Source organism: Strigops habroptila, chromosome 1 (assembly GCF_004027225.2).
Source record: "Strigops habroptila isolate Jane chromosome 1, bStrHab1.2.pri, whole genome shotgun sequence".
NCBI lineage: Eukaryota > Metazoa > Chordata > Aves > Psittaciformes > Psittacidae > Strigops > Strigops habroptila.
In genome coordinates this window covers 141,311,016-141,332,312 of record NC_044277.2, presented here as the reverse complement: position 1 = coordinate 141,332,312, position 21,297 = coordinate 141,311,016, and the positions used below count along the sequence as shown (strand labels likewise).

General features: G+C 42.5%; 1 protein-coding gene across 1 annotated transcript in view; it reads right to left on the bottom strand.

The window, feature by feature from the left end:
- The window catches only part of SH3BP5 (SH3 domain binding protein 5), a 54,370-nt gene extending 42,999 nt beyond the window's left edge, over window positions 1-11,371 (bottom strand). Inside the window, exons 1-2 of the mRNA XM_030510223.1 lie at window positions 11,172-11,371; window positions 8,985-9,047 (exon numbers count right to left, since the gene is read on the bottom strand). Of these exons, the coding sequence (XP_030366083.1) occupies window positions 8,985-9,047; window positions 11,172-11,252 (144 nt within the window). The 5' untranslated portion in view covers window positions 11,253-11,371. The remainder of the gene's footprint in view (window positions 1-8,984; window positions 9,048-11,171) is intronic.
- Between the last annotated feature and the right edge of the window lie 9,926 nt (window positions 11,372-21,297).

The window sequence follows — 21,297 nt, the reverse complement described above, 5'->3', positions numbered from 1 at the left end:
CTCTAAGTCAAAGGAATTATTGCAGACAGATGCAAATTCAGGCTGGGACCTGGCCCAGGATTTAAGAAGATGAAGAGGAAGGGCCATGTGAGCTCTTGACAAACCTTGTAATTCTAATTAGAGAGCAGCATTTATGCAGACAGCCAAAGTGACATGGTGATTATCAGGAAGCAGCTGGCTTGAAGAAGTGCTCTAATTCAGGAGGGTTTTGTCATTATTGTTGAGGATTTCTAGAATGCACAACTCCTTATTCGCTAGAAGAATTAAAACATGTTGGAACCTATCACAATGTATTCAGAAGTGGAAAAACCCTGCAATGTTACACTCATTTTTACAGAAAAAGCAACAGACTTCAGTAACAGCTTCTCTGAGTCCTTTATCATAGAATGGTAGCTGCTCTGCTGGAAGCTGCTCTCAGGTCTCCACGCAGCTTCTCTTCTCCAGGCTGAACAGCCCCAGTGTTCTCAGCCTGTCTCTGTACGGGAGGTGCTCCAGCCCCTGATCATCCTCGTGGCCTTCTCTGGACTTGCTCCAACAGCTCCATGTCCTGCTTTTGCTGAGGACACCAGCACTGCACACAGTGCTGCAAGTGGGGCCTCATGAGAGCAGAGGGGCAGGATCACTTCCTTCGACACACTACTCACGCTGCTTCTGATGCAGCCCAGCACACGGTGGGGTTCTGGGCTGCAAGCACACACTGAAGCCGGCTCATGTTAAGCTTCTCATCAACCAACACCCCCAAGTCCTTCTCTGCAGGGCTGCTCTGAATCTCTTCTCCTCCCAACCTGTAGCTGTGCCTGGGATTGCTCCGACCCAGGTGCAGGACCTTGCACTTGGCTTGGTTGAACTTCATGAGGTTGGCGCTGGCCACCTCTCAAGCGGGTCAAGGTTCCTCTGGATGGCACCCCTTCCCTCCAGTGTATCAACCGAACCACACAGTTTACTGTTATCTAAAACCTTAGCCACCATTTGTAACATTTTCGTCCAGTGCAAATAGTTTCGATTCTCAAGGCACTCCACTTGGTTTAAGGAAGTATTCAAGTGAGTAACAAGGTCAAAAATAGAGAATTAAATGCACATTAATTTATTAGTTTATGAACACCAATCCAGTCAATAATCTCATTTATTTGTGAAAGCCTGAAAAGTATCATTAAAACAACATGTATTGAGTTGATTTTTTCAGTGAGAAGAATTTGAGTATTTCCAATTAAAGCAGTGGATGATACATGGTTCGCTGTTCAAAATGAGTTTCACAAGCAACTAAAATAAGACTGCAAACACGATGACTATATTGCAAGAAAAATGTTAAGTACTGAAGTATATTCAACAAAATAATTTTTCCTACAAGTACAGGAACAAAATTAAAAACTTATTTCTAAATGAGTGAGCCTGACGGTTTGGTTTTCACCTTCTTTGTAAAAGATGCATATTAGGATACTAATTATGGAAAGCAAATAGTTAAAGAAAACTAGAAATGTATACACATAAAGTAAAAAAATCCCTATGCAGTGATTCATCAAACAAATTAGTTCACATGTTTAGATAAGCACTTGGAACAAAGAAACCATCACTACCAAATCTGTGCTTAGAGACCTACCCCAAACTTATTCATGTAATATTTGCGTACACTCTTATCTACTAGGGTAAACAGGTCTGGTCTCTACCTGGATTTAAAAAAATAAAATAAAATAAAAAAACCAAACCAAAAACCAAGGACAGAGCTGTGAAACTAATAGCAAGTTCTGTACTTATTCATCTCCCACCAAATCAGATGAAGCACATACAAATTACTAAAGTGTAATTAAACCTGTACCTGGCACCTATGGAACAGGTCTTTCGAATGGTTAAGCAGGCATTTGTCCATGAGCACAGCCACACTTCAGTAGGTAGTTAAACAGAATAGTGAGCTTCAGCTGAAGAATATGCTGGTATGAACTTCCAGCTTAACATTTACCCCACAAGAGGCCCACTTCCTATTTTGAGGCTTTATTTGGCTCTGATCATCTTCACTTTTTCCAGTGAAGAACAATAATGAAAACCGAAAACCCCAGAACTTTATACCTGTGTCATCCATCACATTACTTATTTTAAATGACATTTATCCTCAGGTTCCTGACTGTCAGGAACACAAGCCTGCAGGCTCTGCCACCTTCTGCATAAGAGAATAAGCATATGCTCGTACTCTGTTGTGATCAGTCTCCCTAGCAGAGGTTTGCAGTCACCCCCTTTGGACACAGCAATAAAATGTTGGGGTCTCTTGAGAAGGCAAAATGCCAAACCCATGCCCTCTCCTGCACTACATGCATCACTTTTACTCTCCACTAGCCCCAACTACACTACAAAAGCAAACAATCCCACGTTGTATACCTACACTGTGCATAACCTGCAGCAACCCAGTGCATTCACGCTACTCAGCCTCTTCAATCCAAACTGATTCAGCCCTCATGGTCTCAGTGACATGGCTCCTATCTGGGAGCTATGGCAAGATCTCCCATGAACTGGGGCACAGCTCCCTCCTGCAAACACGCAGTCACACTCAGTGTGCTGGCTCAGTGTCAGCCCTGCCATGTGCTGGCAAAGCACCTGTAAAAGTCATCACCCTTGGGACACTGCAAACTTCCCCTGGCAGGTGCCCCCAGGGAAGTTTAAATGAGAAATACCAATGCAGCAGCTATTTTTACTCTTCATGTGAAAATGGGGCGGTCAGAAGCACCAAGGCAATTGCACCAGGAACACTGGGCTTGGTGCACTTGCTGCTTACGTGACATGAAATACTCATCTGTGTTTCATGGGAAGGATGAGCCTGTGGTCAAAAGCAATAACTTGGGAATCAATTCCCCGCTCTATGTCCAGCTTCCTGTTTTATTGTCAGTGAGACACCGACCCACATTTGAAGCAGTTCAAAACTATAAACCCTCTTAATGGTGTTTTCTGTAAGAACACTCACGTCAAAAACTTAGAGGCTCAGGAAGAGCACACCAGTGCAGTTCATCCACAATCCCCATCAGGAGGGAAGCCTTAACGTCTGTGTTAGGAAGACAACCACACCAAGCAAGAGCTCCACTCTCATCAACTTTCTTCCTGGAAATCCTTAGCACTTTCCTCCCAAATGATAGATTCCACAAGCAGAGTCTTAGGGAGCATGCCAGGCTTCTACCCCATATATGCTTTTGCTGCAATAGTTCGTCATTAAAAACAGACTTTGTTTCCAGTAACTTGCTATTGGGCAGCAACCTGCTACTGCACCAAAAGAGGGACAACACTTAACAATAGGCCATCTGTACTACAGCATATTGGAGATCCACCCTCAAATGTGAGGAGAAACTGAAATACAACTTTCCACTTACACTGCACTGGAGAATAAAGCATGTTTGTTTTCCTTTCTCATGAGTGATGGGAATGAGGTGGTGCTAGTTGCCAGACAATAGGCAAATAACTATTTCTGCCCATCAAGTGAAGGTTATATTTTCAAACAATTCTCTTTTTAAAATGAACTTAATACATCAACTGTGTATGAAGCATCATAGTACCAAGCACATCTAAATTTCATTTACAAAGGCTGTCCTATGCTCTTTCTGACAATTTGGTGTGCAGAACCTCCGACAACCCATTAAACCAGCCTGGAAGGTGCATGGGAAATGAAATTGCTCACTCAGAGACAGGCTTCATCTATTTCCAAGAGGCAGGCAGTACCCATACCTGCCTTCCTCTTCTACACAGACCTATCAGCTGCAAAAGCTCATTTTCCAAGCTTTAACAGCGTCAGTATCAACAACATCCAAGCGCGAAATCAGGTAGGCTTCCCAGTTACATACATACCAGATGCACATGGAAATCTACCTCAGAGCATCAAACAGGTTAATGACATCTTTAACATCTATACAGTGCCTGAGCAGTTCAAGTAAACCAGACTGACTACCAAACCTTAAAAACAAAGTGCAAGGAATAGGTGAAGTAATATCTCAATTTTTGAGCATGGAGAAGAGACTTTTTTTCCCCACACAGCTACTAGTCTTCTAAAACTGGTATTTAGAAGATGCTCTAACCTCCTTGCAGACAGTTACAGACTGAGACTACCAATACATTGTTACTTTTAGTCCTTTTATAAGAAAGGAGAGGAAAGCAGGCAGGGGTGCTCCTTCTAAAACAAGATTTCTCTGCCTAACCCTTCCTCCCTCTCTTAGGCTAGAAACACATTTCTAGTTCAGGAATATGAATCAAGTAAAACCCTTTGACTCACTTGGGCGACAAAATCTTTCCAGCACTATAGCAGAGGAAGCAGCCTTGCCTCACTCATCCATGCATGAAGCAGAAGGCAAAACAACAAACAATCCACATGCAGGAAGCATTTCCTATGGAAACAAGTAGATTATAAAAAGACATGGAAAGAAATTTGTCCTGCTAGTGCGGGACAAATCCATCATGCATATATATTGCACTCCAAAACCCAGCAGAAATACCAGCCAGCAAGCTGCTTTTCCCTTATCTGTGTACTCTTTTATGGACACTGGAAAATGCTGCACAGGGCTACTGATAATGAGGCAGATGTTTCTACAGAAAGATGTTTCCACAGGCCAAGCAGGCATGATCAGAATGAGATTCCTGCCACTGACAGGCCATTTTTCTAAAACTTGAAAGAGTAAGGAATTTGTAGAAAAAAAAGAAAAAGTCTACTTCAAATTCTTGTGTGTGACGGGGTCAAAAGCTTGATCTTTATCCCAAAACCAAGAGAAGAGCAACTCTAAACAAAATAGACCTCCCCTTCTGAGAGGCATTTAAACGCTGACAAGGCTCACAAGTGGAAAAGCACCGCAGCTGATATACCCCTTTCCTTCGACTCTATCCAACACCAACCCAGGGTGACCTTTAAGATAAATCCAGGACTAAAAGTAACACAACGTCCTGCAGATCAGGACTAGAGGATCTAGACAAGCATATAAGAAGGATCCTATCCTAATATGCATGCTAACAAGCATGGCTGAAAGCAGCAGTGTTCAGCTCTGGTTTTCATGTGCAGTCATCTCCCTTTGATATTGGCAAGCTCGCAGCTCCAGCAACACAACTGTCTCTAACAAAACCCACATTTGGATAGCTGGGATTCCAGTAGTAATTTTAATGGTATGTGCTGTATTTCCCCTCCCTGAAATGCTGCCAGAGAGTCCCTGAGTAAATCTGTTACATCTGAGTTGTACTTTAAGGAGCCAAAGACACGTATGAGTTTTAGCTGGACAGGCGAGTCATGCACGTTTGTTAAATATATTTGCAACTCCTGATGCGAGTTCAGATGGAGATGCATTTCCAGTAAACAGGAAAAAAGCTCAAATAACAAAGCACCACTCTAACTTGCATTTGGCCAAAACATGCTTGTATCTCCACTGCAAGATGTTTCCCCCACCTTCTCACAGACACTTCAAACATAAACAGGGACATTAGCGAAGCGTTAAATCCCTCAGAGGACCCTTATCATCCTTTTGCTGTGTCAGTAATGCTCAGTGTTGCAATCAGTATGAGCAGCATTATGGATTTTAAATCAAGTCTAATCAAAGATTCATTAACAGGCAATACATTAACGCAACATATAACTACCAGTGCCCTTTAGCAGCTCCACAACTCCTGAACAGGCTTTGAGAATCAGAAGGTCAGGGTATTCCTCCAGGGTTTAATAGTGTAGGTCAAAAGAACAAAAAATGAGTAATTATGTCAAGCAAAAGAATAGATGTAGCCAACTTCAACATACATCTTCAAGTCATGCCATGCATGTAAATCCACCCCTCTCACATGTGGTTTGGGTGCAGAACTTACTTTAAAAGATAAAGAATGGCAGGCTGATCAGTTTAAAACAGAATTCTCCATTTTACCACCTCTGTGAGCAGCAAATACCAAAACATTCTACATTGATCAAACACAGACATGTCTGTGGCTACACCAAGAGAGGGTAGTCTCAAAATCCTAGAAGCCTTTAGTGATGTCGGCCCCATAACATTTCCATTGGGTAAAGCAGAATTTTTACTCCCATTTTGCAGATGTAGACCTGAGGCGCAGTGAGAACAAAAGCTGGGGGCTAAAAGCATTTAACACTTACAGCCTTTTCTTCCAGTTAATGGGAACTGGAGACAGTCAGCAGTCCCGGTTAGAGCGGCTCATGCAAAGCTACAGGAAGTCCAAAACAGACTCGCTGTATTTAAGTGCCACAAGGTTACTCTTCCTGCTTATCAGAGAGTACATCAAGTCACAAAAACGTGGGCGTCTTTTTCTGAACTTCCTTCAGAGAAATATACCTTCTACTCAAATGCTCCCATTGCTTTTCCAGATTATTCTGGGGAAAAAAAAAAAATCAACAGTGGGAATGTATGGACCACATAGTAATGCTACCGGAAGCTGGCAATCAGCATCTTGTGCTGTAAATAGTCTAATGATACTGTTTATTCCCATTAAAGTCAACTATGATCAGATACTGAAAAGATGAAGAAAGTAATAATAGAAGAATAGAATAAATACAACTCCACTGTCTGATTAAAAAAACCCCAAAACCTAAAAAACCTAAAAAAAACCCCCACCAACCCAAACCAACACATCTTTCTTCTAATGAAATATCTTCCAATAGCAGCACCACCATAAACTGAGAACGGGTAGCAAGAGGGACCCAAAGAGCTAATAACAGCCAAAATAGCAAATCTTCAAAGGCAAACTTGGCATGGCTCTTCCAGAAGCCCACATTTTTAACAGCATTCAAGGATTTTGGAAGACTTTGAAGCAGAATGATTCCACTTCTAAACTCCCCCTTGCGAACTCTAGATTTATCCTAAAAGGCTGCTTGGCAAAGATTTCTTTCCTTGTCCAGAGTAAGAATGCAGGGAGTGCCTTCTAACCACAACTGTTGTGTTGCTTTGGGTTTTTTAAATATCTTTCCTCTAGTAAGGTCTTAAGTCCATTTAAAATGCATTTATCAACGTGTATAAATTAAGCCTTGCTTACATCATCCAACTGCATTTGTCCTCAGAATTTAAGCAGATCAAAAGTAATGAAAATCTTTCTGGATTAAAAATTATGCAGTTGCATGATACCTCAAACTGCCTTCAATCCAGTAAGATTTTCAGATGAAAAGCAAAGAGGAAACTTTCATGAACACATACTGTCAATGATATTTCAATTTAATTCCATCAAAGACTGTTTAAAGTAAGTACTACAGACAGATCTGCTGTAAACACTTAATGACATAGAGGTAAAAGCATCACATAATCATTCTCTGCACTACCTGACACCTACTATTTCTTAGACTAAGTAAAGTAAGCAATGACGTAAGATCAATCTAATGTGGAAACACTGCTCTTTCATTTACAGTGATATATCCAGGAACCTTTTGGTCTTTAGAGCTCAGCATGTGTCACATGTGCAGTAGCTGCAAATCTCCAGGTTCTACAAACACTTGAACACATGAATAATTTTAATCAAGCAGTAAAATCCCATCTTAAGTCCCATCATTGGGACTTATTTCATGAGTATGCATTTGCATTATTGTTACTACTATTCTATCTGCTTCATAATATATCTGTCCTCAGTGCAAGGTTATGACAAGATTAATGAAATCCAGGCAACTATCCATAGCACCATCTTTCAATTTCAGTACCTCAGCATGAAATAAGGAGACTGAAAAGATATACATAATTTTTTTCCAATATATGTATATAAAGAGTCCTGAAGTCCATTTAATTGGTACTGTTGCAGACTAGCACACTGGTTTCTAAAGTTCACTCATAAAATTTAAATCAAGCTGGTGACACTGAACAGTTATCACAGTTGAAATACAGTTTAATTTTGCATAACAAATAGTCCTGCATTCCACAAAGTTTATTTGACAATCAATTCATGATCTACATGCCACAAAGCACAGAAAATGCAAACAAGTAGGGAAAAGAAAATAGCCACATGACAAGGCTGCTTTGTTTCCAAAAAAGTTCATAACCCTATATAGTTTGATGCTCGCAATGGATACTCCAGTATTTTATAATACTACCAGGAACCATCCCAGGCTCCAGGTTTCCATCTCATGAAAACACGCATACAAGAAGGTACAAAAAACCAAAAAAAAACCAAACCAAAACACAATATTCAACAGAAACATTGACATTTTGAAGATGCAGATAGAAATCTAGAGATGTAGTTTTAGAGTATGTTCATCACTGCAATCTCAGCATGTTTTGATGTGGTATTCCAAAATAGTGTATTATTAAAACTATTTAGGATGTAAAGTAGCATTTTATACCAGTTTTCCTTTAGCAGCATATTCATCTTACACTTTTGCTGGTTTTCTTTTTTTTTTTTTTTTTTTTTTTTGTAGTTAATGCAAGACAATTTAGACATACAAGTAAGACAGTTTGTTTCGATTTGTTATTAGATCAGTAATGCTGAGCCTTCCAGAATAACTACCAAGTAGCTGAAGCTCAAATTTGGAGCTTTAGAAACACTTTCTTCAGAACTTTCTATTAGATTTTTAAGTGTCCAAGAAAACCTCTTTTTCCAACTATGAAGTATTTTCCTTCAACTTTCCTTCCTTACTTTCCTTACTCAGAAAGTAATGACAAAGAAGACAAAACTAACAAGCTGAAAAAAATAGCCGCCAAGGAGGAGATCCTAGCAGGTGATTGTATGGCAGAGACCTCTTCACCAAATAAACTTGCACTGTCTGTTATCACAAGAATATAAACTCAAACCAGTGACTTGTATAAACAGAACTTGTCCAAGTTTAGTTTCAAAACCTAAAAATAGGGTTTGGCAGTGGGTGGGAGTGTGTTCTCCACATTGACTTCTTCCCTTTCTGTTCCAGCTGTTAGCTCAAGTCACACCTTTAGAAAAATCATCACTAGAGTCTTGCCAAATTACCATTCAGGATGGCACAATTCAGGAAGGAACCTACTCAAAAATACTGTTCTGTTGCTCACAAAATCCAACATGCACAAAGAAAAATGTAAGGATAAATTCTGTACCTCCAGCTCTGTCTCTCTGCGATTGATGTCATCTGTAGACTGATTCAGCTTTTCCAGCTCTCCCTAGAAAGAAAGAATGAAAAGTCAAACATGTATGAAGAAATCAGAGGGGGTAAAGTGTCTGAGAAGGCTCATTCAGCATTCCCACCGAAAACTCACAAGGGCTGTAGCTTACAAATTCAGTGAAAAGAGGAAACCTTGCAACATTTAGAATAACTTTGCTACTGGTCTTCTACTTACCGCTTGCCACTGGTTTTGCTACTTACAAGAAAAATAATCAGAGAAGCTCTATATTTTTATTTTAAGACAGTACATTTCCTGTTCTGGCTTATGCCTTGCTATTTAAAACAAACAAAAGGTACAGTAAGTTCTGTCTTGTTAATCAATATGGTCAGTATCTGCTAGTTTCCAGTAAGACACACCCCACCCCACCCCCCAAAAGGATTAGCATAAAGTTACTACTATCACAGAAGACATACATTGAAAGCACAGTATTGATAAGAAACCTGTCTTGAAGCACAAGAGGCATTTTACTCTGGATTTTGGCAAACCATTTTATAACACAACCAGTCAATGGGACATATGATTATGTTTACTTAGTCTGCCTCTGAGCCAACATTTTGATCTCTCAACAGCAAAACCAAAGGTGTTAAATCCTTTGAATAAATATTTACTAGAGGTGATGTTGGCATGAATGAAGTTACTGTAAAAAACAAAGCTCATTCTTAATGACTTTCTTACCACAAAAAACAACACTAAGGAGCAGGCTCCAATAGCCTCCTTCATTTGAGCAATGTGTTACTCCACCGGAGATCCTACAATTTCAACAGGAGCCTTCTCTAACTGAAACAGTATTTTATTTTCAACTGGTGTAACAGAATCCACCTTGAAACATTTAGCTGTATAACCCAAACACTGCACATTGATTGTCACCCGAGCAATTTCCCACTAGAGGACAAGAATGACCGCTTACAGTAAGACAAGGAATTAACTCTTATCCTCACAGGTCAGATTTCACTTCCAGCTCCTAGGATTTGGAAGATACATATTTGCATTTGTTCTCTGAAACAGACACTCATACAGAAATTACCTAATTCCTTTTACTGTAAGGCTAAGAACATTACAGCTCTCACAGAGGCACACACAGCAACCTGTTTACCCAACCAACCAGAGAACTCAACAAAAACAGTTTTGCCAACCATGTGCAAATCAGGTACATGGAAACATGTTGCAAGCTGAAGAACCTAAGGCCAAAAATAGATCAATAGGCACTAACTGGAGCTCAGCTTCTCAAAATCAGGGCAGTAACAGGCTAGCTTGTGGCTGAGGGCCCCTCTCTGTGTAACATGTTCTGTTAATTTTGCAATTGCTCTGCTTGGCCCTGGAAAAGAAATGCTCACGATGGAGAAAAGAATGACAATTACAGCAAGGAGGGCCATATGCCAAGAATCCATCCTCTCAGCAATGTACACACTTATATTCTCATGACAAATGGTCCCAGCAATCCTAGAGGCAAAAACCATAAATCTGCAGGGACCTAAAAATACTTTTCATTTCAGGGACCACAGTGGGCTGAAGTTTGCACCAGGCAATTGGGCAAGACATGATTTGGGGGAGAAAAGCTTTGTTTAGAAACCATGCAAGAATAAAAAGCATTTCAGAAGGCATTCAGAGAGAAGAAAAACCATCTTCCAACAGATCTTTTTTAAACAAATAAAAATAATAATAATTAAAAAAAAAAAAAACCCCACAAAAAACAAAAAACCACCACCAAAACCTTTGGTTACCCTCATTTACAAATTTCTGAGCATCGGCCCTGTTTCACAAGCAAGGTCATGCTGTCATGATCAGAAATAAAAGGGGAGGGGGATTTCAACAGGAGAAGGAAGGACGTCCAACTGCAGAGCCCGGCACAGGGCCGCGGGGTAACAAAGGACTGGGGCGCCCCGGGGCCGCTTTCCCCCGCACCCGGTGGGTACCCAGACACCCGGGGCTGCTCTGGCACGGACATATATATATGTGCGTACATATATGTACATATATATAGGTGCGTATGCATTAAAAAGCAAAAATAATACAAGGTAACCATTATAACAATTATTATATACATTCTCCACGTATTACAATAAACCAACAGCTTAAACCCCCCCCCCCCGGGGAGGCAGAGCCAGGCGGGGGAGCCCTCACCTGGATGCGGGGGTCCACCTCCTCCTCCTCGGGGCGCGGACCCTCCTCGGCGGCGCGACCGCGCCTGCCCCCCGGCTCCATGGCGGCGGCGGCGGCAGCGGCGGCTGCTACCGGTACGTCCCGATCCGCCGCTGCCGGCTCCGGCTCCGCGGCCGCCCCGGCCCGGCCCGGCCCCGCCTCCGAGGGGGTGGAGGGGGAACCCCTCCTTCTTTCCCTGCCTCCCCACAGCACCCCCGCCTCTTTCTGCATTCGCACCGCAAGGAGGAAATGAGCGCAAAATTGCGGAGTTTCCTCCTTTTTTTTTTAGCCGTCCTTCGCTTCTCCCCGGTTCTCTCCAACGCCCCGGTTTTTGTGTGTTCATGCTTGTGCTTTGCTATGCTCGATGCTGGCCCCGCCAGCCTCCCCGCCGAGCAAACCAAGTGTACGCATGAAACCGAAATCAGTAGGTTCAGGTGTGGGGAAATGCCTGCGATATCTTTGGTGGCTTTTTATTGATTATTTAATTATTATTATTACTAATAATACTAATAACCACCTTCCCTCCTTTTCTTCTTCCATCCGTTTCAGGTTGTGCTGAGGGCTGGCATGCTATGGAGAAGAAAAGGGGAGAGAAAGGGAGAAGGTAAAAATAATAAAGGCACTTTGAACAACCTTGAAAATTCAAGTGAAACCCAGGTTTCTATTGTGGCAAGCAACTATTGTATCTACTCGATGTAGCAGCAGGAGACATACGAAAGATGTGCCCTTTTCTTGTCAGTAAAAAGGGACTTCTGGCAAGAAGCACTGATGTTATGTACATGTGGGGCCCCTGGCTAGCAGAGTACTTTGGATTAGGGTCTCTTTAATCACGGGGGCAGTGCCCTAATCAGCACCCAAACACTAACACGGAAAGAGTGGGCAACCCTTCTGACTAGCAGTGCACAGCAGGGATGAGCTCCAGTGCCGCTTTCTCCCACTGGCCTCGGGCACAGCTAAAAGCCCTTCTGTGGGCTGTAGTGAATAAATAGAATTGTGAACAATTGCTTTCTCTTCCCTTCTCACAGCAATGCCAGAGAGAAACTAACAGCTCATTCCCTCTTTATTGAAAAGGAAAAACATGATTCTTTGTCTTTTCCCTCCTCAAGACACAGAGGAGACAGTCCCACCATTGCACATGGGCCAGGCTACCCACGTAGGAAAAATAAGGCAAGAAGTGGCAACTGGCTCAGCCAAGGCCCTTCCTTAAATCACACCAACCACTCTGAACCACTTCCTCACTCCCTCTGGGTGGACAGCTATTCATCTCATACTGATGAGAAATATATCTCCACCTTAAAAGTATCACGTTTGATTTAACACTATTTTTGTTAGAAAACTCCTCAAAAGATTACCAAAAAATCAAAGCAAAAGCTTAGATGTGGTAAAGAAGCTTCCTTTGTGAGACTGGAGACAAAAAAAATCTCAGCAGCACACAAGAAGATAAAAATCCATGTTCGTAAGGTAAAAAAGGAGGAAAAAGAAAAGAGTCAAACTCTTCCAAATACTGTAAAGTAACCAGTAAAAAAAAAAAAAAAAAAAAAAGAAAAGAAGAAAAGGAAAAGATGGGAGCAAGAAGAGTGGCATAAATAGTTGAAAATAGTGTAAACATGCAAAGTGACACCAACAAACTAAAATAATCAAGGAGCAGAGGAGGTGTTGCAAAAGTGCAGATGGGTTGTTTGCAACATCTTAATTTCTCACAGCAAAAGAAATCATATAAGGGAGAAAAAACCACAAACCAAATCAGCCAAAGCCAAGGGTTTACTCTCCCTGCTGTCCATAAAGGGAACTCAATGCGTACACACAGCCAGAGGTCCTCAGGGCCCCAGCATCTCTCATCCTGGGTGTGCTGTGGTGGCCAAACGACCACGGTTATCATCACCCTAGCAGGACATGGAAAAAACACAAAGCAGCACCTGGAAGAGTTAATGCTGGCAATCCCACTGTTGTTGCTTAACATTTCTAGAAAACAAGGCTATGTAACACAGCTATGCCATGACTCTCCAAACCCTACATGGTCTGACCCACAGCAATATCATGTGAAGTGCTGCCCATTGCCTGGGTACAGAAATGCTGCCCCGCAGACATGCTCTCCCCAGGGAATTTGTAATGTTCGCATGAGGACCCTGTTCTCCTATTGTCACCACGACAGTCCCCATGATTGTCACAGCTCAAAAAAACTCCAGCCAAATTCATCAATCTGCTACCATCAAGGCAGAGCAAGCTGTTTCTTCCTCAGTCGAACAGTGGGATTTGAATGCTGGGAGAGCTGCCTGCAGAGCTCAGCGCTGTGCAAGAGATGGTATGAACACATGGGCCCCTTTCCTCATGACTCTGAAACTTCACATTAAGCCCCAAGGCCACCAAGATCATTTTATATCAAACCAATATATCGGAAAGATTTATATATAAAAAACTCACTGAGGAATGCGCAGGTTATATGTCTGTCATCACCGCAGACATCAGTAAGGCATAAACAGAAAAATGGACTTAAGGGAAAGATTTGACTGAAAAGGGAAAGGGAGACTATTCTGTATACATTAAGATCAATAAAAGAGACAAGAATATTATTTGCATGCTCAGTTTCTTCTCTTCTCCATGAATTAGTTTTGGCTGAAACTGCTGTCACATGCAAAGGGAGTCAGAGCCCTGGGAGTGTCCAAGGAACAACCCTGTACAGCACATACGTCAGCATCGTGCTTGAGTGCACCTCAGCAAGATTGCCCACGACACCAAAATGTGTGGTGCAGTTGACACATTGGAGGGAAGGAATAGGATCCAGAGGGACCTTGACACACTTGAGAGGTGGCCAATGCCAACCTCATGAAGTTCAATAAGGCCAAGTGTGAGGTGGTGCATTTGGACCATGGCAATTCCAAGCACAAATACAGGCTGGTTATAAACTGGATTGAGAACAGTCCTGAGGAAAAGCACTTGGGAGTGTTGATTGGTAAGAAGTTCAACATGAGCCAGCAGTGTGCACTTGCAGCCCAGAAACCCCCCGTCTGCTGAGCTGCATCAAAAGGAGCGCGAGCAGCAGGTCTAAGGAGGTGATCCTGCCCCTCTGCTCTGCTCTCGTGAGACTATCCCTTCAGTCCTGCATCCAGCTCTGGGGCAACAACACAAGAGGGATGTGGAGCTGTTGGAGTGAGTCCAGAGGAGGCCATGGAGATGCTGCGAGGGCTGGAGCACCTCTGCTATGGAGACAGGCTGGGAGAGCTGGGCTGGTTCATCCTGGAGAAGAGAAGGCTCCAGAGAGACCTTAGAGCAGCTCCCAGTGCCTAAAGGGGCCTACAAGAAATCTGGACAAGGGGTGTAGGGACAGGACAAGAGGAATGGCTTTAACCTGCCAGAGGGGAGATTGAGGTGAGCTCTTAGACAGAAGTTCTTCCCTGTGAGGGTGGTGAGGCGCTGGCACAGGGTGCCCAGAGAAGCTGTGGCTGTCCCATCCCTGGCAGTGTTCAAGGCCAGGCTGGATGGGGCTTGGAGCAATGTGGTCTAGTGGAAGGTGTCCCTGCCTGTGGCAGGTGGTTGGAACTGGATGGGCTTTAAAGTCCCTTCAACCCAAACCAGTCCAGGATTCTGTGCTCTGCTTTAGTCAATACAGTGCAAGAAGTCAACTGTGGACGATGACATTTTGTTATTACTTTAGCCAAGTCATGAGTGATCTCCTGGCAAATCTCTCGTACGTGATGTTAAAAGCCAGACACCTCCCTAACCCCACCCCACTTGCAGAAAGCCAGTCATACTGACCATTTCATTTCCCCCACAGGTCCCACATGCGCCAAGCCAGCTGAGTAAATTCTGCACAAGGCTTGACGAAGACAGTCTGTGCTTTCTCCTGTATGAATATTTCAAAAGCCTGGTCACAAGCCTTCAATGTTTGAACAATCTGAGAAATTAAGGCAGGTAAATTCTGCACAAGGCTTGACGAAGACAGTCTGTGCTTTCTCCTGTATGAATATTTCAAAAGCCTGGTCGCAAGCCTTCAATGTTCGAACAATCTGAGAAATTAAGGCAGGAAAAACCAGCTTGTTCTTTCACTAATGGAATTCCAGAGTGGCCACCAGGCTGGGCTGCAGCTTGACACGAGCTGTGCTGGAAATGATACAGCTCACCTAAAAAGCACAAAGTACTGGTGTAGGAAAAGCCATGATTCAAGTTACTTCAACAACCAATTTAATTGCACCAGGCAACACCTCTGTGTTGTGACATGACAGCAGGCATATGGGGTACAAGCCCAAATTAACACCAGATCCCAGAGTGTGGAAATTCCTGAGCAAGGATGATGCTCTGGCCAAAAGCACTGCTGCAGTTTTACTTTTCAGGGAAGTTGCTAGATAACATCATTTTTTGGTCCCATGGGAATCCTCAGTGTACAGGCAGCATTTGGCAGGGGAAAGAGGGAAACATGCGTACTTTGGGAGGAGTACAGAGAGGAATTCTCTCCCTCATTATGGAAGATGGTTTGGAGATTAAGTATTACATCTCTGAATAGACACTGGGGAACCAGAAGTTGTATTTTAAATAAAATCAGCTGGGACGAACTATGCATCAGTGAAGAACTGCTTGGGGAAACATACTAATGACTGTAGTTAATTGGGGGGGAGGGGGGGGGATCAAATAGATAGTGTAATTTTATATATGTTTGATAACAGTAGATTCTGAATGGATTTTAAGGAAGGGTTGGGGTTTTTTCCAAATCTCATCTTACATTCAAACTTCTGCTCATAGCTTGCTTCTGCCCAAACACTTCAGGGCCTGAAATAGAAATCAAAGTTGCATTTCCTTCCCCAGAAACAAGTATCTCCTCTTTTTGAGCACTGATAACATATTGAGTGGAGTTCAGGATTAATTAATGCACATTTGATTATTGAAGACACATTTGCAGTTCATGGAAACCTTTGTGGAGAAAAACTGAGAGCCTTGCCTCTCTCCTCAAGATGACTGGAGAAATAGTTCTGCTCTGAAAAATACTTCTGCTTTCGTTAATGATGCTGCTAAAGGCAAACTTCCAATTGGCTTCAAATATTGAAGCACTGCAGCAATTTGGTTTTGAATAATTTACCATCTAACAAACACAGAAGAAGTACAAACAGCCCAATTCTAAGGAGAAAAAAAAAAAGTGTCTAAAACGTGGCCCCAAAAATACATTTATGGGCATAAAATCCTCCATATAATTTTTTAACTCAATTAATCCTGAAGACCAGTTTGCCACACTGAGTTTTGCAATGTTACACCAGAAATCAGTTTAGGTCAGGGAATCTCTCATTTAGAGACCATCTCCCTCTTCCAAACTGCAGCAAAGACATTGCTCTGTCAACATTCAAGCCCCATATGATTCCCTGGTTTTCAGAAGTTGTTGTGGTTTAAGTCCAGCCGGCAACTCAGAACCCAGGATGGAAGTACATGGCACGTGTTTGAAACATTTTTAAGCATTAAGTAGGATCTTGCCCACGGTCACAGTATATTTGCAGATCTCCTCCGTATCTGAATCTTTGATAAGAGGCTAAGCACATATGTTTTTTGAAGATATACGCTGAATTTATGGAAGATTTTGAATTCCTGGATGCACACGCAGGGTATTAAACACTTAAGAAGTGGTCAGAATCAAAACTTCCTCTGGCTTATTTCTCAAGCAAATTTTCACATTTCCATACTCACAATGGTTGTGGCATGTTTGTGTTCTGCATTTTAGGAAGCGCTAAAAATCAATTATCTTTTTTACACTAGTTTGTAAGATGCTATTGCCTTATGAACTTGCATACAAATTATGTATACAGGGACACATTAATGGAGCTTGAGCATCTATGGTACAAACAACTGTAGGTTTCCCCACCTACAAGGAATGTGTTTAAAGAAAAAGCTACATCCCAAAATACCCTTTAATTTCACTTCTTTTTAACAAGCACCATTTAAGGATGATTAAAAATACCCTTTAGGCTTCCCAGGGCTACAAAGAAAAGAGGCTCATTTAAGGAAGTACAATCTATTTTCTAGCCACGCTAATCATAATATCTTTCATAAAACCTAAATACAAATATTTAGCTCATGGGATATATGTTTATATCCCATGAGCTACTTTTCTTACTATCGCGAAGCCTGATATTGATGATGCATTATACAGATAGTTTATATATATATAGACACACACTCACATATACTATGCTATAAATATGTATATATAAAATGCACTGCTAACAACTTGATGGATTTCCCTGCTTGCTGTTGTTTATTGGGAAAGAACCATCATCATCACAGGACTTCTTTTTTCCTCCTCCAAACTGTCTTTTGGTAAGGTGGGTGGTGGGTGGAATTTCCCACTGGAAACCATCAGTACAATGACACTACATCTGCAGAGGAACAGAGCAGTCCTGCTGCTCCTCTGGCCAAAATACAGCATATACTGCTCTTGCAGTTTTAGAAAATAACAGAGTAAAATGAGACTCCTCCTCAGATCTGCTGCTGAACGATAAGGAAGATCCCTTTTTACAGTGCTTGATACTTGAACAGGGAAAAACCCTGAATTTGAACCTTTTGAAAGTTGAATATATCCAGCCAGGTTCCCAGTTCTGCTGTCTGCTTTCTTTGATGAGTAGCCTCCCAACAGTTTCAACGGGAACAGGATCAAATGCAAAGATGTTAGTCTGTACTCAAAATAAGGCCTTAGACAAGAGGTGTTGCCTTGTGAGAGCCAAAGTGAGATGCAAGTGCCACTCTCATCTACCCAGCCTGACAATTCAGTAATACTTCTGCAGCAGTGTGGATACATCATTCCTATTCAGTACAAAAACACCCACATTCATCTTTTATTCTTTATACTTAGACATCTATGCAAACCACATTTAAAATATTTATTTAAACTACCACCTCTAATTCCCAAAAATCTTTAGCCATGTTCAAGAATACCTCTCATTCTTCTGGTCCTTTGTTTCCTTAATGTTCAGACTGATTCCATATTTGTGGCTATTTAACTATATTAGCACATTTCTTGCTGGTAGATTTAAAATATAAAATCCCCTCCCTGGTCTCTTGCCACCAGCCCACACTGCTCATGATGCCAAATGAAGCACTGGTAAGATGAAAGCAGGACTCCCTGCACTATCAAAATGCAATGAGAAACAAGAAGCTCCAGGTGGTGAAGCTCCTATGGGTCTGGGTCAGGGTATTCATGTGTTTGGTGTACTTCAGGGACAGCCATAAGTGGTTGCTCAAAGGTGGTGGTTTCCACAGCCCTTCTCTCACACAGCGTGGCTACTTTGTGCGCTCTGCACAGACTCATTATCCAGCTCACCAGGAAAGGGGCTCCATATGCCTCCTGGTCATGGACAATGCTCCTGAGAGGTGTTTTGTGACACTGTTCACAGGCACCTTCCCACCACCAGTGAGGCACCTGCCATGGAGCAAAGCTACCCCATGCACGCAGGCTGGAGCACAGCTCTGTGCAAAATCAACCTGGTGTCCACTGAAAGCTCTCTGACCAGATTTCATTTCTTAGTAATCTTGCTGTCAGACAGGAAATTCACCCTTATCCTATTTTAAGCTGTTGAGTGCACAACATTAACACTTTCAGCCTCCAGAATGCCTTTCATCAGAGGATCTCAGAGCATTCCTTCCAGCATCAGCTATCCAGGGAAGCTTTCCCTTTGGCTTCCTGCACAAATCCCATTTCTTACAGGTGCTAATTGATTAAATAGAGGGAAACATCACAAACATTTCAAGTACAACGATGGCCCAGAGGATCAGGGAAACAGACACCTATCCAAAATGCACTTTCAAACATGGGGCTGAGTAGATCAGGTAGCTACCGAAAGATTTGGGACCTTGCTATTATTATGGCCACCTCAGGCGCAAAGAGAAAAGGCAGAACCCTGGTCTATACAGAGAGAAACAAAAGATGGGGCCTGGCAACCGAAGGGGAACTCCTGCCTCTGAGTTGTGAAGGCAGACTGGCAGCCAAGAGAGAAACCGCTGGGAAGCCCAGAGATGATGACAGGCCCTTGCTCAGCCAAGCCTCATTAGCAAGGTATTAAGGTCTTTGCACAGTCTCTTTGCTTCCTAACCAAATTGGGCTGACGCATAAGCAGTGAGAGAAGAAATAGGAAATATTTTTTTCTATCCTAATTTTTAGTTTCATTTCCATTCATTCATTTTCATTTGTGCCAGAAAATATGAACTTATCAAGTACCTAGGTATAGAAAAAATTGCCAGCTTAATAAATTTGAGTTTGATGCCTGCGAGATCCTAAGTGTCCACAGTTCATGTGTCTCCTTCCAGATATGCCTGAAAATCCACAAGCCATTAAAATATCCAAATAAAGAAAAAATCTGTCTCAGCTTTGTAAAAGTGAAACGCTTCTTGTGTGCAAAGCTCCTTTCCCCCATCTCCTACCATTAACAGCAAAGATTTTCTGCCCTCTACTCACTGCCTAGCAGAATTGTACTCTTTAGTGCTTTCCATTATATAAAAATCGAGTGATTGAGCACATTGTGTGTAGGAGGGAAGTAGAGTCTGTTTTAGCACCCAACTTTATATATCAGGATAAGAAGTAGTGATTACCTGCATTCCCTCTCCTGCCTTCCTCCATGCCACAACCTGCAGGGGCATGCTGCTGCAGAGCCACAGCCCTGCATTTCCGCCGTGGTGCCCAACAGCAGCCCAGAGCATCAACAAGGCTGTGAAACTTGCCCCAGTCCAAAATCAGTCACACAGGACATGTTTTGAAGCCTTGCTGCAACAACCCTGCTGCCAGCAGCAGCAGACCAAGTACCTCACATCTCCAAGAGCTGAATAAATGCTTTTGGATTGCAATGCAGATAGCAGGCTCTCCCTCTCACCTCTGCTACCCAGTCCTCAACTATGTCTTGTCTACTTCTCCCTTATTATCCAAGCTGAGCCTCTTGTTTTCCCATAGTCTTAATACCTTCGCCTTCTTTCTACCATCTCAAGTATCATTTAACCCATTGCTTCCGTCCTCCCTTGGTTTGTCCTTCATTTCTCTTTTTCCCTTCTTCCAATCTCCCCAACTTTATGCACTGGAAATCCCTCTCTTAGAAGCAGAATTTACTGTTCACTCCGCCCCGCTGAAAATTTTCTCTCATTTCTCTTTTTCATCCCATTTCTCTTTCACTTCCCCACACCCCAACTTTTCACCACCAAAACACAGTCTCAGTAGCTCTCTCTCAGCATTGCAGCCCAGACTAGACACAAATCCTCAGGCTGACCTTCACTCATCCTACCCTTCATCAGCTCTTCCACAGAAGTCCCTCAGCCATGCAGACAAGGAGGCATAAAGTGGAGGCTGCTGGGGCTGCCTGAGGGACCTAGTGAGGAACAGAGGTGGCAGCAGGAAGACACAGCATAGCAAAGCTGCCCACTGCTTGGGGGACTTGTGAGGATTAGGGAATATCCTTACAGCTTCTATAGATTGACATTATGTCTGGAAAATACAGCACAGATATGCGGGACCAGGGGAGGGGGAGGGTCTTCAAAGTTTTATGACACTGAGTGGTTCAGATCTCCATCAACTTAAGAGCTCTGAAGGCACAAGAACAAACCTCTAAAGCTACCAGATTACAGATACTTGCACTACGTGCTTCTGGTCTCACTATTAGCTGAACTGCTTTAGACTTTTCTCTTTTACCAGCAGATGGAAGCAAGGTCCAGACCTAGGTTTAAAAATACTAATTCAATAGACCAGCAAAAATCTGTTCCCAAAGCCAGGCTAGCTATGGTGTCTCCTGGATGGTAAAAGCAAGTGCTATACCAGAGAATGCCAACAGAAGTAGCTTTGGGTAACAGACTGACAGAAGACCTGTACCTGTGCTATTGTTATATCCATTTTCAGGCAAAGCCATGAAGACATAATGAGGCCAAATGACTGCAAAAAAGCATGTAAAAATCTTATGGCAAAGTTCAAGACTCCAAGAATAACTTTTTAATTTTAGTTTCCAGTATTTTAGTTTTATTTTTTATTCTGGACTCTCCTTTTTAACACACTTCATCCTTGCTCTAGTCCTCTGGTTCTCATTTTGAACTAAATTACGTATTCAGGAGCCATGCCTTACTGCACAGTCCTTAAAAAAAACTCGCTAGGATTTCCACAGCA